Source organism: Pogoniulus pusillus, chromosome 15 (assembly GCF_015220805.1).
Source record: "Pogoniulus pusillus isolate bPogPus1 chromosome 15, bPogPus1.pri, whole genome shotgun sequence".
Lineage (NCBI taxonomy): Eukaryota > Metazoa > Chordata > Aves > Piciformes > Lybiidae > Pogoniulus > Pogoniulus pusillus.
Genome location: NC_087278.1, coordinates 5626746 through 5642128, shown reverse-complemented (window position 1 = coordinate 5642128; position 15383 = coordinate 5626746). Strand labels below are relative to the sequence as shown.

General features: G+C 47.2%; 2 protein-coding genes across 2 annotated transcripts; both read right to left on the bottom strand.

Annotated features, from left to right (window-relative positions):
• Positions 1–282: 282 nt before the first annotated feature.
• On the bottom strand, positions 283–7440 carry LOC135181536 (osteocalcin-like). Its single transcript, XM_064154782.1, has 4 exons — positions 7004–7440; positions 5391–5426; positions 4093–4162; positions 283–1706 (listed from the first exon to the last, which is right to left on the bottom strand). The coding sequence occupies exons 1-4, from the start codon at positions 7068–7070 to the stop codon at positions 1577–1579; spliced, it is 303 nt and encodes a 100-aa protein (XP_064010852.1). The 5' UTR covers positions 7071–7440; the 3' UTR covers positions 283–1576.
• Positions 7441–9419: 1979 nt separating this feature from the next.
• On the bottom strand, positions 9420–15179 carry LOC135181535 (matrix Gla protein-like). Its single transcript, XM_064154781.1, has 5 exons — positions 15074–15179; positions 13069–13221; positions 12147–12182; positions 10923–10998; positions 9420–9804 (listed from the first exon to the last, which is right to left on the bottom strand). Exons 2-5 carry the CDS (start codon positions 13127–13129, stop codon positions 9666–9668), a joined length of 312 nt encoding a protein of 103 aa, XP_064010851.1. The 5' UTR covers positions 13130–13221; positions 15074–15179; the 3' UTR covers positions 9420–9665.
• Positions 15180–15383: the final 204 nt, after the last annotated feature.

The window sequence follows — 15383 nt, the reverse complement described above, 5'->3', positions numbered from 1 at the left end:
TCTCTGTGGACTTATTCAGTGTTCTTACTTCAGGGCAATGTCTTTCAGAGAAATGCTGAACTCAGTAGATGGTGAACTGGAAAAAGCCTACCCTTCCTCGCTGTCATTGTGACCCAGATTTCAGTGCAGTCACTTCTACACTTCACACTGGGGCACAGGAGAAGCCTCATACATCTGGATATTGCTCTTCAGGTTACACAGGAGCAAGCTTTATCTTCTAAGCATCCTCAACCAGAGGAAAAATAGTTGTACAGAGGAACAGAGAGAAGCAGCACACCAACCTGCTTTGCATTAGCAGTGTTTATTGCAGTCAGCAGCTGGGGAGAGCTGCACCAACTTTGATGTAACCAGAGAAATTTGGACTTTCTCAGCCTCCTGAGGGTCAGCAGTTTCATGTCCTTGGAGATGGGATGTGCCAGCTCCCTCTCAGGGAAGAAAAGCTGACCGAGGACATCGTGGGAGGCTGTGCAGAAAGTTGCTAAGGTATAATATCTCTAACAAAGAACAGAATGAAGCAGTGCAGAGGGAAGAGCCTATGTATATAAACCACACACACGTATATGTGTATGAAAGAGGTACAAAGTGTTTTGAATAAACCAAATGCTGACCCAATTTCACCACATCCTTGAACTGATATTGGTTTTCTTTATTTTGTAAAGTTTATTGCTTTTTATTACTTTGCTTTTTTTGGGGAGCATGTTTGACACTTTGATTTCAAGCATAAATGCTGAAGTAACAGAAAGGAAAAGGTTGTTTTTCTTTATTCTGCCTAGGTATATTCAGTTTCACCAGATATTAACTGTATCAAAACCAAGAGGCTTCCAAGTTACTTTTTGGAGTCACTGAATGCAGCATACAAATAGAAGGGCTCATCTAAAAGGACTCTTTAAACACATCTCTGGGGCTTTAACTCTTGTTGCTTTATAGACATATTTGGTGACAAGAATAATCAGAAGAGTGCACTAGAACTTGATTTCTGGCAACGTGAGAGTATTTCCACGCCTCTACCTTTGCAAAATGATCTCACACTGGCACATATTTACAGTGGTTGTACTAAGTACTGAACTTTCCCAGCTACTGTAGCAGGAGGCAGCTCAGGAGGCAGCTGTTCTGCTACCTTCCTAGCGAGCATCCCACGATGAGATCCATCCCATTTTTATTTACACATGTGATGACATTCTCCTTTCATAAACCTCCTGCATTTGGTAGAAGAGGACAAAAGAGCTTGTGGCATTTCTGAGGCATACATTGATTTTTCTCAAGGTGAATCACTGTTTTTTTTCCTCCTACTGCATCCAGGGGTTTCGAGTAGAAGGACATAAGACAGAGTCTTTGTCAATCATTTCTGGTGAAGCTCAAAACACCACAAAACATGACTGGAGAGAAATGTTTTTGCTGAGAGGAAGACAGCTAGCATGAGCTCAACAAGTTGGGTAATTATTGCCTTGAAGTTCCAGCTGAGTGAGGAGAAAACAGAAGGCAGCCCCAGTCTTCCTTCCTTCCAACCCACAGCTTTCTTTTTCCTGAGGCATTCAGAGCAGCCCCAAGCAAAATGAAGGAAATGACCACTCCACCCTTAGTATCTCCCAAAGAAACGGTTGTAGGCCATGGCAAATCCTATTTGGTCAGAGAGATAGTCACAGGGAGGGTAGTTTTCACAGCGCTCATGCATCTGCTCCATTGGGCTTTTGTAATACTCAAAGTACCTGGAGCAGAGAGAGAGAGAGAGAGAGAGAGAGAGAGATGCCATTCTGCAATTCAGTTGATGTAGCTGAAGAGGTTTCACAGCCATGACACTAACATGAGAAGAGTGATTCTCCAGCATGCCCCTGGATTTCTTAATTTACATGCTTAAAGTTGGGGAAAGTTGAAACCGAGTCCAACTGCTTTTGAGATTTTATCATCAAAGGAGATCACAGAAGCAATTAGTGTTGGGGGTTTTGTCCCAGATCTTATTCTCCAACTACCCAGGATTTTTTCCCCCTGTTATTTATTTGTTTATTTATTGCCTGCTTCCTTTTATTTTCCCCCAGTTTATGATCACTTTTCCAGTAGCCACTATTTTTCTTTTGATCATCGTCTTCCCTGCTTTTAAAAGCAACACTGTCCACACATTTATCAGACTAAGAAAGGCCAAATCTTACAGTCATAGAATCATAGAATCAAGCAGGTTGGAAGAGACCTCCAAGACCATTCAGTCCAACCTAGCACCCAGCCCTATCCAGTCAACCAGACCATGGCACTAAGTGCCTCATCCAGGCTTTGCTTGAACACCACCAGGGACGATGACTCCACCACCTCCCTGGGCAGCCCATTCCAATGCCAATCACTCTCCCTAGGAAGAATTTCCTCCTAACATCCAGCCTAGACCTCCCCTGGCACAACTTGAGGCTGTGTCCCCTTGTTCTGCTGCTGGTTGCCTGGCAGAAAAGACCAACCTCCACCTGGCTACAGTCTCCCCTCAGGTAGTTGTAGACAGCAATGAGGTCTGCCCTGAGCCTCCTCTTCTCCAGGCTAAACACTTCCAGCTCCCTCAGCTCTGCTCATAGGGTTTGTGTTCCAGGCCCCTCACCAGCTTTGTCACTCTTCTCTGGACACCTTCCAGCACCTCAACATTTCTCCTGAATTGAGGAGCCCAGAACTGGACACAGCACTCAAGGTGTGGCCTGAGCAGTGCTGAGTTCAGGGGCAGAATAACCTCCCTTGTCCTACTGGCCACACTGCTCCTGATTCAGGCCAGGATGCCATTGGCTCTCTTGGCCACCTGGGCACACTGCTGGCTCACCTTCAGCTACTATCTACCAATACCCCCAGGTCCTTTTCTTCCTGGCTGCTCTCAGCCACTCTTTCTCCAGCCTGTAGCTGCTTGGGGTTGTTGTGGCCAAAGTGCAGAACCCTGCCCTTGGCCTTGTTAAATCTCATCCCATTGGCCTCTGCCCACCCATCCAGCCTGCCTAAGTCCCTCAGCTATACTCTCTGGATTTCCTTCTCTACTCCTATTCCAGGTTTGGTTAATGTTTCCTGGTGACTGCACACCATGCCACAGGAGAAGTGGCACTGGTAGCTCTCTGTTATCTTGTATTTGGTATACCCTGCAGTTCCCTCCAATTCCATTTGTTCCATCTATATTTTGAGACTTACCTTACTTGATGAAATAGTTGTAACCTGAGCTGAGTCCTTCCTGATTAATGCTCATAGAGGAAGCTACTTTTATGATACTTTAATCCTGTGAGGGGATAGTGCAGTTTCATCTTGTTTTAAATGACTGCAGGTTTCAACATCAGCTGCTTCTTTTGCTGCAGTACTCTGACCCAGAGCACTTCCAGAGATGAGGCCTCCCAATCTAAAAGATGAAATTTCATCTCGAAGATGAAATTATCCCTTCAATCCTGAAGAAGGATTGAATACAAACTCCATTTGCACAGGCCTATATGCAGCAGTGACTTAAGCTCTGGAAGAACACTATTGAATGACCTCAAATTCCTGCAAATGTTTGCAGCTAGGATTTCTCCAAGTCTTTGTGCCTAGGATTTGTGCACAAAAGGATGCAGGATCTACAGTTTCAGAAAGAACAGCCATTCTGATCCAGCCTCACCCCTGTAACAGAGTCATGCTCTTGTAGGGAGCCAGAAATAATGACCAAGGGTTTGTGAGGCTCATTATCCTGGAAACTGTCTCAGATGATCCTACAGATTGTAGCCCTTTTAATTTACCTCCTGGTGTGTCCCACCATGGCTAGCCCAGACAGCTAGTGCTGTCTTCTTCCCTGGGAGGCAGATCACAGTTCAGCTATGTGCTCCCAAAAGGATATTTATGGGGGAAAAAAACAAACAAACAAATGAAACCTCCCAAAACCCCAGCCCCAAACTATTTATTTATCTATTTATTTATCTATTTATTTATCTATCTATTTATCTATTTATTTATCTATCTATTTATTTATCAATAAATGTCTCCTGCAGCCATTATCACTTGAAGGTATCAACATAGATGTACAATGAATTAATGCCTTGTCATGTCTGGTTGCCTTCCCACCCCTTTCCCACAGAACAGGGCCAGATTCCACTCTCAGCCTGACTCCAGAGTGGTTACCGTTCATACAGGCTGGATCTCTTCTGCCTCTTCACAAAGGTATTGGCGACTTCTTTTTTGATCTTGATGCCTGCCAAGAGAGGATGCAGTGTGTTAGGAATGTGGGGCCATAGCATATGAGGAGCAGGGACTGGCCTCAACTCTGAAAATGACACTCTTTGCCAATCCATGTTTGTACTGGCTCGCTGGACAAACACCAGCCTTGGTGCTCCTCAGCAGCAATGTTCTTCTTTGAAGTGTGGGAAAGGAGAGACAGAGGCAGGGGAGAATGAAAGGGATTTTCCATACAGCTTTCTGCCTGGATCAGTTTGATGGCAAAGCTGCAAACATCTCAAGGAGGAGGTTGCTCTCTTCTCTCAGGTGGCCAGCACCAGAACAAGAGGACACAGCCTCAGGCTGTGCCAGGGGAGATTTAGGCTTGAGGTGAGGAGAAAGTTCTTCACTGAGAGAGTCATTGGACACTGGAATGGGCTGCCCGGGGAGGTGGTGGAGTCGCCGTCCCTGGGGCTGTTCAAGGCAGGATTGGACGTGGCACTTGGTGCCATGGTCTGGCCTTGAGCTCTGTGATAAAGGGTTGGACTTGATGATCTGTGAGGTCTCTTCCAGCCTTGGTGATATTGTGATACTGTGATACTGTGAAGTCCCCATGTCCTAGATGACCTGACAGGAGGGACTTGCACCCCTCAGGAGCAGCTGACAAAGACACTTGCTTTCACACTGTCCAGGTTGTGGGATTTGGCAGGCATGTCACAGCCTGTTGCTGTGTGACACCAAACCTTTCTGCTCTGTGATTCAGCATACCAGGCTGACTGCTCAGCACATCCAAAACACCAGTGCCTGGCTGGAGGCCCTCAGGCAGGTTGTGCACTCTTAACAGTGCAACAGTCACTTGGAATAGGTCTCTGAGGAAGAGAGACTGACCATATTGCTCCACTCTCATCACCCTGTGATCACAGAGGACAGATGCATCCAGCTGCTAACAACTTGAAGGACTCCTGTCATGCCTGGGGGCTGCTCAAGGGCTGTGGGACACAGGCTATGGCACTACCACGCTCAGAGTGATGCTGGGCTGCTGATGGGGAGCAGCTGACCTCCCTGATGTCTCAGGCTCCCATGGATGTGAAAGGCAGCCCCCACTGCTGCAGGTGCTCCTGCACCTCGGAGAATGCAGCAATGAGAGAATAAAAAAGGAACAGCTAGAGGAATCCAGCATGGTTCTTATCCACCCCTTGAAACTATCAAAGGGGAAGCAGATGCAGGAGAATGGAGCTGAGCATTAGTCACAACAATATACTCACTGTCAGTGATGGCAGATTCTGAGGAGCCTTTGGGATCTGCAAAAAGACAGAAAGGAATTTGCTTGTGAGTCCGAGTCCTCGTTCTCTGCTCCACTCTGTAACTAAATCCCTCTGGATGGGTCCAGCCTACTGGGTGGGTCCAGCTCACCCTCACTTTTCCAGAAGGTCTGTTCCTCCCAAAAAAAAAGTTTTATTAACAATCATAATTTAGAAATAGGATATCATTTAGAGACTTCTGCACCACAGAAAAATTCACCTCTTATGCCTGGGTTTGTTTAATTTCAACTTCCCCTGAGCCAGATTAAATGATACAGTAAATATCTAACCACTGTGGTAGGTAGAGGAAGATCTTTCTTCTTCAGCCTCCCCATCCTTGCTAAGAGCAGGAATGGATGGGGCTAAGTGACCATTTGAGCAAAACCCTAAGGTTGGAGAGAACCTAGAGCTAGCTGAGCATCTCCTCTGTCTTTGCAAGCAGAGGTTTCCTTCACCCTGAGAAGAAATTACAAGACATTGATAAGGAACTTAAATAAGGTAAAAAGTCAGGAACAATTCTGCCATGGCAGCTTTTTTGTCCAGGTTAGAGGTAGCTGACTCATCAGACCTTCCAAGAGGGATTTAGACACTATTTGTTTTCACTCCAAATCTTAATCCTTAATGCCACCTGCAAACATCCAAGGAAAGTTTTCTCTAAGAGAAATGGGAGGTCTCCTAATCTTAACTTCAGCTCCACTGAAATCACCAGGGATTTGGCATAAATGAAAGTCTGGATGTTAGGAGGAAGTTCTTGCCAGAGAGAGGGATTTGCCATTGGAATGGGCTGCCCAGGGAGGTGGTGGAGTCACCATCGCTGGAAGTGTTCAAGCAAAGCCTGGATGAGGCACTTAGTGCCATGGTCTGGTTGACTGGATAGGGCTGGGTGCTAGGTTAGCCTTCCAGCACCTCATCATCTCTCTTGATGACCTCTGATTTCAGCATGACAAATCCCTCTCTTTTTTAACCACCAATAGCAGGTTCTCTTTCCTTCAGAAATTCTGCACATCCTACATTTCCCTGCAGGTGAAGCCTCAATTTAGTAGCTGTGCTCCTACAGCATTCCAGGTCTGGCAGGCACAAAAACCCCTCTCCCCATGGTCAACACAAATCTGCTTGCAATAAAACCCATAGTCAAAAGAGTGAGCATCCAGCCCACCTTTGTTGGCTCACCTAAATGCTAAACAGGTTTAATACTTAAACAGTGATAACAGTGATAATGACAATGACAATAATGAAGATAACAACAACAATAAAATGAATAACAATAACACAATATTAACAATGACAATAACAACTATATTATTATTATTATTATTATTGTTGTTGTTGTTGTTGTTGTAGTAATAATAATTAATAGTAACAATTACAAAAACGGGGGGTGGAGGTGTTTGACCAGTGGAAGAAGGTGGCAAGCAAGAAATGAGGCTCTCAGTCCCTAAGATCTCTCCCATCCATGACTCTGTCTCTCGGACAGAGCTCTGAAGTTGTGCAATGAGCAGCAGTGCATCTCCTCCTCCACCAAAGCTGCAGGGTTGAGTAGAGCTCCTGAGAGTCATCCCATGAAGAGGTCCTCTTACCTTTCTCACAACAGCAGAGCACTGCCAGGGCCAGAGTCACCATCAGCAGTGCCAGCAGACTCCTCATGTCTTCTTTGGCTGCGCTGGGCTGCTTAAGCTCAGAGCTTTCCTGGAGGTTACTGAAGTTCTCTGAAGCTTGCTTTCGGGCAGCAATTTATATGCCGTGGTCAACTGGAGAGCTCATTGTTCTGGCTTCTGTTCCTGCCTTAGAGCTCCAAAACAAAGTCCTTCCTCTGGGCCAGGAGTTACTAGGTGCTGGCAGCCGCCTTGACATCTGTCTCAGGAAGATTTTATCTGAGGTTTTGAACAGGACTGTTGGAGGAAAACAACTGCATTTTAAACACTCAGTTTTATTACAAGTATGAAAGCCAACCAGCTTCTTGCTAGAAAGCCAAGTCAGGGACCAGCACTCCCTGAGGTAGAGAAGCTCTTTTTCTGTGATGGGGCTCTCTCACGTTGTATCACAGTATCACAGCATCACAGTATCACCAAGGTTGGAAGAGACCTCACAGATCATCAAGTCCAACCCTTTACCACAGAGCCCAAGGCTAGACCATGGCACCAAGTGCCACGTCCAATCCTGCCTTGAACAGCTCCAGGGACGGCGACTCCACCACCTCCCCGGGCAGCCCATTCCAGTGTCCAATGACTCTCTCAGTGAAGAACTTTCTCCTCACCTCAAGCCTAAATCTCCCCTGGCGCAGCCTGAGGCTGTGTCCTCTCATTCTGGCGCTGGCCACCTGAGAGAAGAGAGCAACCTGGCCGTTGTGCTAGTTTGAAGCTAGCTAGAATGTTTTGGTGAGAAGGATTAGATCACAGGCTGTGAAAGAGAAAACAAGGGTGATGTCTACTTCACTCATAGGCTTGCTGAGATGTGTAAGAACAAGAACCCAAACATAGATAAAGGAGTCGCACTTCTTCCTGGGGCATTGCCTGAGCTGCACTTCTCTCTCCAGCCTCTCTGCAGTCTCTCTGATTAATCCACTTTGCTTTCTAACCCCCTGGCTGAACCTCCATTCTTCCTTGGGACTGGGGTAAGGTTGAGAGGTTGAGAGGGGTGGGAGAAGGTGGAAGGGCATTTGGGAGTCCCTCCTGGGGACTCAGGTTTCTGGGAGGGCTGTTGTGTTTCTGTATTACCTTTTACCTTGTATATCTCTGTCTATAACTGTCTATACTGTAAATATCTGCTTGTATATTGTGCTAGCTGTAAATACAAGCTTCATTCAAATTTCCAGAGCTGGCTGAGTCTAGTCTGGGTGATTTCCAAAGTGGAGGGGGAGAGGGTAACACCCAAACCACCACACACATGGAAAGCCAAATGAGATTGAACCCAGAGATGACCCTTTTTTATCACTCCTCCCTGGCCCATTCTCCAAAGAGTAAAGAAACTCATGAAACAGTTTGCACAGAGCAAGCACAAAGTAGATTTTTGTTTCAGAGACTTTCACCAAACCACTTCAAAGAGCTGAGACTATTATCCCGTTGGAAACTCCAGTAGTTAGCCTGAGGGAGAGCTTTTCCCTTTACTCCCTGGAAATCTCCCTAGTTTGGAGGCTCTAGTTTGGCTTCTCTTGTCTAAAAATCTCATTAACCTTTGGATTCCAAAAGTGTTTTATTCTTTAGGACATGAGTGGCTGTGGTTACTTGGTATGTTAAGAGTCCTGCAAGGACTCTTCTACAGCCTGTCTACCAAAAAAATCCCATACTCCCTAAACCTTCCAAGTACACAAAGCCATATCCCACAAAGAGAATACAGATCACATCTTCTTCTATATCATATCCAGTGAGGTGGCTTTCTGCTGCTGCTGAGTACTTTTCTTCAGGCTCTAGCAGCAGTCATAATCTGAGAGACCCAAGAAGCCTGTACCTTATTCCAGACAACTGCCAGTGTTCTGCCCAGCTGCAACTCTCTCACAGAGGGAGTGATTTGCCATCAGAATGGGCTGCCCAGGGAGGTGGTGGAGTTGCTGTCCCTGGAGGTGTTCAAGAAAAGCCTGGATGAGGCACTTAGTGCCATGGTCTGGTTGGCTAGATAGGGCTGGGGGATAGGTTGGACTGGATGATCTTAGTGTTCCCTTCTGACTGGTTGATGCTAAGAAGAGACACTTTAGATTTCACTTTTAAAAGGTGAATCTCACCCTTCTTTCTAAACATCACACCATTTAAGATTGACTGAAGACTGGGGTTTGAAATTTGCCAGTGATCTCCAAAAGAAGCCACTTGTGGACTTTGGCACACAAACATTGTAGATCCTTTCAAACATCTGATTGCAAGGTAGTGAGGGTTGGTTTGTTTTTTTTTCCCTACAATCCACATCAGCTTCTGTGATAAACAAACTCAGCTTCATGGAAAATCACAGAGACATGGACACACACACACACACCCCCCCCTCCAAATACTGTGATTCATGAGGAGATAGTATCAAACCAGCAATTTATTGTGCAGTAAACACCCACATCCTGACCTCTATCTGATCTCTGCTACATCAGCTCAGAGCTAATTAGTACAGTGTAGGAAACCATGGCTACGTGGGAGAGAAGCAGCAGCAGGATAACATACAGGGACACAAGCAACTGAGTATGTTTCAGAGCAGTTGTTTTGGTTTGGGTGTTTTTTTTTTATACCCCAGGCTCCAGGCCCCAGAGTGGAGACAGGACAGCCTTTATTTGGTTCTCCTCCTGTCAAAATAGTGCCTGTAAGCAGCAGCATAGCCACGGTACAAAGAGTACTGTTTGCAGGGGGTGTAGTCTTCACAGATCTCCCTCTGACGTTCTCGGGGTGCCTTAACACGCTCCCTGATCCTGCACAAGTAAGAAAGATGAGGGGTTAGTGCTGTCATCTTAAAGATATGCCTTACCACCCTCCACCAGGGTGAAAGGTCCATCATCAGGTTCCTCCACCCAGCAACTGAGGCCTTAGAATCATAGAATCAACCAGGCTGGAAGAGACCTCCAAGATCAATCAGTCCAATCTATCACCCAGCCTTGTCCAATCAACTAAACCATGGCACTAAGTGCCTCAGACAGGCTTTGCTTCAACACCTTCAGGAATGGTGACTCCACCACCTCCCTGGGCAGCCCATTCCAGTGCCAATCACTCTATCTGCCAACAACTTCCTCCTAACATCCAGCCTAGACCTCCTCTGGCACAACTTGAGACTGTATCCCCTTGTTCTGTGGCTGGCTGCCTAGCAGAAGAGATCAACCTCCACCTGGCTAGAGCCACCTTTCATGTAGTTGTAGACAGCAACGAGGTCACCCTTGAGCATCCTCTCCTCCAGGCTAAACAACCCCATCTCCCTCAGCCTCTGCTGTGTTTGTTGCACCCAGTGCAATTGTGTGGTTAGAGCAGGAACATTTTGCCTCCTCAGATAATCTTCCAGTTGAGGACTAAGTAGGGTGGTGGGTAGAGGAGGGTGGATCCTGTCTCAGCCTGAGGAAGAGTCTACCCTCCAGTCTCCCTAGCCTGCTGCCTTCAGCTCTTCTACTCTTCCACAAATTCATGTATGGAACAAAGACTTTAAACAACTTGCAAAGGGGTACCAGCTACTGCAGAGAAGGTTTGCCTTGACACCTCACTAAGATTATTTCTCTGCTTCAGGCTTTATCTTCACAAGCCCTCCATGAGACATGAAACTGCCTATATCTGCATTTTGTAGGTGAGAGAAGGAGGCCCCCAGATGGCCTTTTGGTTCAGAAAGGGCAAATTCTGCCTGAGGTATGAGGACAAGATCTGGAACTGAGCTTCTTTTGTGACTCTCCTTCTTCTGGGCTTAGAAACTTGGCAGGCATCTAACATTGAGAGATGAGCTAAGGCTTCTCAGAAGTCACCATGATTGCCACTGCTGATACCAGCCTGTCCTTCACAGTGGAAGACCTCTCCTCACTTCCATCCTCAGTGTTCTGTGTCTATAACATACCTCTCCTGAGAGATGGATTCCAGTCTCCCATCAGCTTGTATGAAGTCATTGGCCCTTCGCCTGGTGATGAAGGGATCTGAGAAGGCAAAGATTTGTTCAGATTAGATAACACCCTTTTTCAAGGCCAAGTTTCAACAAAAGCTGCCTTCCACATCAATAACAGCCTCCCTGTCCATCCTCAAATGCACAGTGAGACCCAGGATCTTTCCATGTTCCCTGCTGTTCACTCTGCTGCTTCATGCACAGGCTCCTACTCCTCCAGCTTGTGGAGCCTGCATGGCAGGGCACTTGCTGCTCTTGGTCTGCTGTTACTCAAGCTGCCCAGGAGAAAGCTACCATGATTCCACTGCCACAGTCCCTCTAAGTGAGTGGAGCTTGGCCAAGAGGCAGGTGCCAAGCTGCACAGACCGTGGGAGGTCTGGGCACACTCAGTGAGATTACCAGAAGTGTGAAATTGCAGGTGAAAACAGGCAGGGCCTTGTTGAAGTCTATCTGCTTCCAAAGTTCAACAGTCACCAAGCAGTCTGTGTGGCAGCTTTGGTCTGAGCTGCCTGAAGGTCTTTTCTGACCCTTTTTGAGAAACATCACAGTTGTCCTGCAGAGTTCAGGAGTCTGTGGATGCCTGGTACTGGCTCCCCATGGGCCTTTGTGCTTCTGACTGACTGCTTTGTGAAGTCCTTTCAGATGATCTCATTTGCTTTTAGCTTCAGTCCATCTGTACTCTAACCTCACCAGGATATTTTTTGTTCCAGAGTGAGAGCCTCCACTCTTTCATGCTTTTCCTGTGACACTACAACCAAAGGATCCCTCCTCCCTACACATCCCATCTGCTTCTTCCAAGATGCTTAAAGCTCTCCCTGTCCTTGCAGGAGAATAAATGATGTTGTTGGCTCTTGCAGTACCTTTCCCTGTGCTCATCCCAGAGATTCTTGAGCAATGTCCTTTTCTAGTGTCACTTAACCCATTCTAGGTGCACGAAGCAGGGAACTAATCTCATGACATTGTGTTTTCCAATTCTCACTATACTTTGTACAAAACAGTGGTGTGCACTTGTGCCCAAATACGTGAAGTCTTTCTTTAACTCTCCTCATTTTCACCCTGAAACTCCATCACTCAGTAAATTCAATTTCCTTGGGCTGAGTGGTTCTGCCACAGTAAGGAAATGGTCTTGAAGGTGTCTGTAGCACACTTGAAACTCAAGAGAACAGTAAAGTAGTCTCTTACTGAGATACTCATGGGATTCCATGCTCTCGTGGGACTCTGGGGGGAAAAAAGAACAAAACATGTGGTAAGACACTACTGATGGCATTGACAGTCTTTCACACACCACAGATCAATAGAACATGAACAGAGGATCCAGAGAAGCCAGGTTTAGAAGCAAAAGAAAGGGATCAGCCTAGCATTCATATGGGGAGTTTAGGGTGTTTAGGCAAAGGGTGAATGGAGCTACCTGGTGTCTTTGCCAGGGCTTTGAGGGTCATACTTGGCCTTCTAGTGTGTGATTGTCAAGCACAGCTGCTCACCTTCACATTCCTGACAGCACAGTGGGTGTGATACATGCTCACCTTCAAAGCCTGCCATTCTTAGAGAATCATAGAATCAACCAGGTTGGAAGAGACCTCCAAGATCAGCCAGGCCAACCTAGCACCCAGCCCAATCCAGTCAACCAGACCATGGCACCAAGTGCTTCATCCAGTCTTTTCTTGAACACCTCCAGGGATGGTGACTCCACTGCCTAGTGAGATGTGCTGGACTCTTGCATGAAACAGCATCTGAATTCCATCAGTATGGAACTGTGTCTCAGGAAAAGTAGCTGACAGTACAAAAGGAGAGAGGGAAATCTCCCCATTAACAAGAATTAAGAGTAAGAACTCTTATTGCTGTCCAGACTGCAGGACAAAGAACAATCTGCAGGTGAGATGGTACAGAGAGGAAGGGGCTGAAGAGCCCTGGACCACAAATTGCAATGACTGGAGCCGACAGTTCCGGAGTAGGGTTATGAGGATCTCACATAACAGAAGAGTAGTAGGCAAGAAATGAAGGTAAGGGGCTAGAAGAAACAAAGTTGAATAAAAAACGTTTGTACAGACTCAAACATGCCTGCAGGCTCGGAGTTATCACTCTCTCCATCAAAAAGCTCACCTACCATAGCAAGTAGCAGCCATCACCAAGACAGCCAATAGCGCGAGGGTGATGAGAGTACGCATGGCGCCAGCGCAGGGGAGGATGGCTCACTCTTTCTCAGACTCTGTGTGTCTCACACTCTTCCCACTGAGGGCAGCTGGAAATCCTGGGATGCCTGCAAAATGAGCAGTGAGATGTTTATTATGAAAACAGAGCTAGGAAGAGATGCAAAAAAAAAAGCCTGGGAAAGGCAACAGCTGGCTGGGATGAACTCTTTGCAGAGCCACTACAAAGCATCCTCTCTTAGCAGGCAGAATCAGGTATTCAGAAAGGAGAGGACATGCCCTATTTGTCTTCCAGTTCATGGCTGGGGGCCATCATCTGCAGGCAAGCATGTCACCAGCACTCCCCATGACCAGAAAAGCTGGCCTGCACAAGTGGAAGGAATGTCAGGGGCTGCCAGGAACCCAGAGGGAGAGGTGTGTGCTAATCCCAAATGTAAATATTTGCCTCTCTAATTTCTCCTCTGATCTGCCCTCTGATCTCCTCTTTGCCCTCACCATCCTCTGTTTGGATACACTCATCCCAGACTGTTGTGTCAGCTTTGCCAATGGAGTCATGGGGAATGAGCCTTCCAACATTCCCTCCCCACTCCCTGCACTTGGCCTCCACTGTGGTCCCAGTCTGCCAGCCATCAGAGAAACACAACCCTGCAGCCCCTTCCCCTCTCCTACTTTACTGCATCCAGAAGTGACAAGCAGGATCTCTTCTGCTGGAGGGATGATGATTTTTCCATTGAGATGATAGCAGCTCCCAGAACTTTGTGCTACTCTGGGCTTTACATCTTACCCTTTCAATATCAAACTCATGGCCCTTCTCTGAAGCCTATGACCTCTGAGAGGGAAATAGAGCAGGGCCTTCAACTTCAAACTGAAGAGAATGAACTCCATTTCTTCCCCATCTTCCCACCCTATGCAGAAAGCAGTTCAGACCTGCACCATCGATGCCCCTCCACACCATCTATGCCCTGCCCTCTTAGTGCTTAGACTGAGACCAGGGTGTGCTGGGCCAGAAGCCAGAAATGTGCTATAGGCACAGGAGCAGAAGAGAATTGAGACTTCTCTGCTGTTAGACCCAAGATTGGAGGAGAATTCTCTGCTATCCCTCCATCCCCTGCTGCTCTGGTTGCTTTAAGGGAATTCTCTGCACTGGGATTGTTTGCATTCCTCAGAGCCCACAGTTTTGGAGTTAAATATTGAATGTGGATTTTACAGGTTTTCTGAGTGTCTTATACACTCTGGGAGCTCATGAGAGCTACCGAGAAAGGGAGGCTTGAAGGGGGCTGGAGGAGAGATCCCAGTGGGAAAGCACTGGGGCACAAAGAGGAATACTTTGAGATGATGGTGAGGCCACAGAGTGGGAAACTCCAACACACTTTCCAGCCAAACCATATTTATTTACCTATCTATCTTCACTCAAGGCTGAGCCCTTCACTCCCTGGAAGACTTTGCTTCCATTTCAGAGGACTCTGGTCCCAGAATACCTGGAGCATACCCTGCCATCAACCCCAGGAGAAGAGCCAAAAGCACCACTTTAACCCAAATGTTTCATTTTTCACCACGGAGGCCATGCATTTTCCAAGGGATGAATGAACACGCCAGCCTCACAGCCTTGTGCCAACAAATATCCTTTGGGGAACACTGCCCCTTGCAACAGTACATCTCCTTTCTACCCCCCCTGCACTCCACGCTTCTCCAGCACGCATCCCCCCTCCCTAGCACTAGTGGGCTGCCCCACACAGCGCAGTGAGCCACATCTCTCTGCTTTCTAGCAGCATTCACTGGTTAGAAATAGAGAAAGAGGAGATCAGAAAAGCAGCCCTCTGACCTGCCTGCTGCTGGAGCAGAGAATTGCAATGTTACACATGCCATAGCAACCACTCCTAATGTTTTTCAGCTGTGTAGCACCAGAAAGGCATAAATAATGTGCAGCCGTCCAGGAAAAGCAAGGCAGTCCCTGATACTCACTAAGCTGTCGTTTCACCACCAGCCTGCAGCTCCTGTCTGAGGGGGCAGCTCTCCCAGCGTCCTGGACCTTGGACTGAAGAAGTGAGGCCTTTTATTTATCACCATTGATTAATGACTCCTCCCCTCTTCTGTCTCCCACTCTCGATCCACCCCCAGGCTACAACCTTCTCCAGCAAAAACACCTTCTGCCCACAGCCAGGAAACCAACAGCCTCACGGACCTGAGCCAAGAGGGAGAGGCTGGAGGAGACACCAGGGACTAGCAGGGGCACAGTCACATCCAGGCTGCCTTTTTGTGCCCAGGAGCAGTG

What these genes read in the sequence shown, in the direction of transcription:
- LOC135181536 (XM_064154782.1), bottom strand. Translation starts at nt 7,070, where the DNA reads ATGAGGAGTCTGCTGGCACTGCTGATGGTGACTCTGGCCCTGGCAGTG. An exon ending in GCTCTGCTGTTGTGAGAAAG is followed by an intron (nt 5,427 to 7,003) that starts GTAAGAGGACCT and finishes GTCTTTTTGCAG; the next exon opens with ATCCCAAAGGCTCCTCAGAA. An exon ending in AGAATCTGCCATCACTGACA is followed by an intron (nt 4,163 to 5,390) that starts GTGAGTATATTG and finishes CTCTCTTGGCAG; the next exon opens with GCATCAAGATCAAAAAAGAA.
- LOC135181535 (XM_064154781.1), bottom strand. Translation starts at nt 13,129, where the DNA reads ATGCGTACTCTCATCACCCTCGCGCTATTGGCTGTCTTGGTGATGGCT. An exon ending in GGAATCCCATGAGTATCTCA is followed by an intron (nt 10,999 to 12,146) that starts GTAAGAGACTAC and finishes TTGCCTTCTCAG; the next exon opens with ATCCCTTCATCACCAGGCGA. An exon ending in GAATCCATCTCTCAGGAGAG is followed by an intron (nt 9,805 to 10,922) that starts GTATGTTATAGA and finishes TTACTTGTGCAG; the next exon opens with GATCAGGGAGCGTGTTAAGG.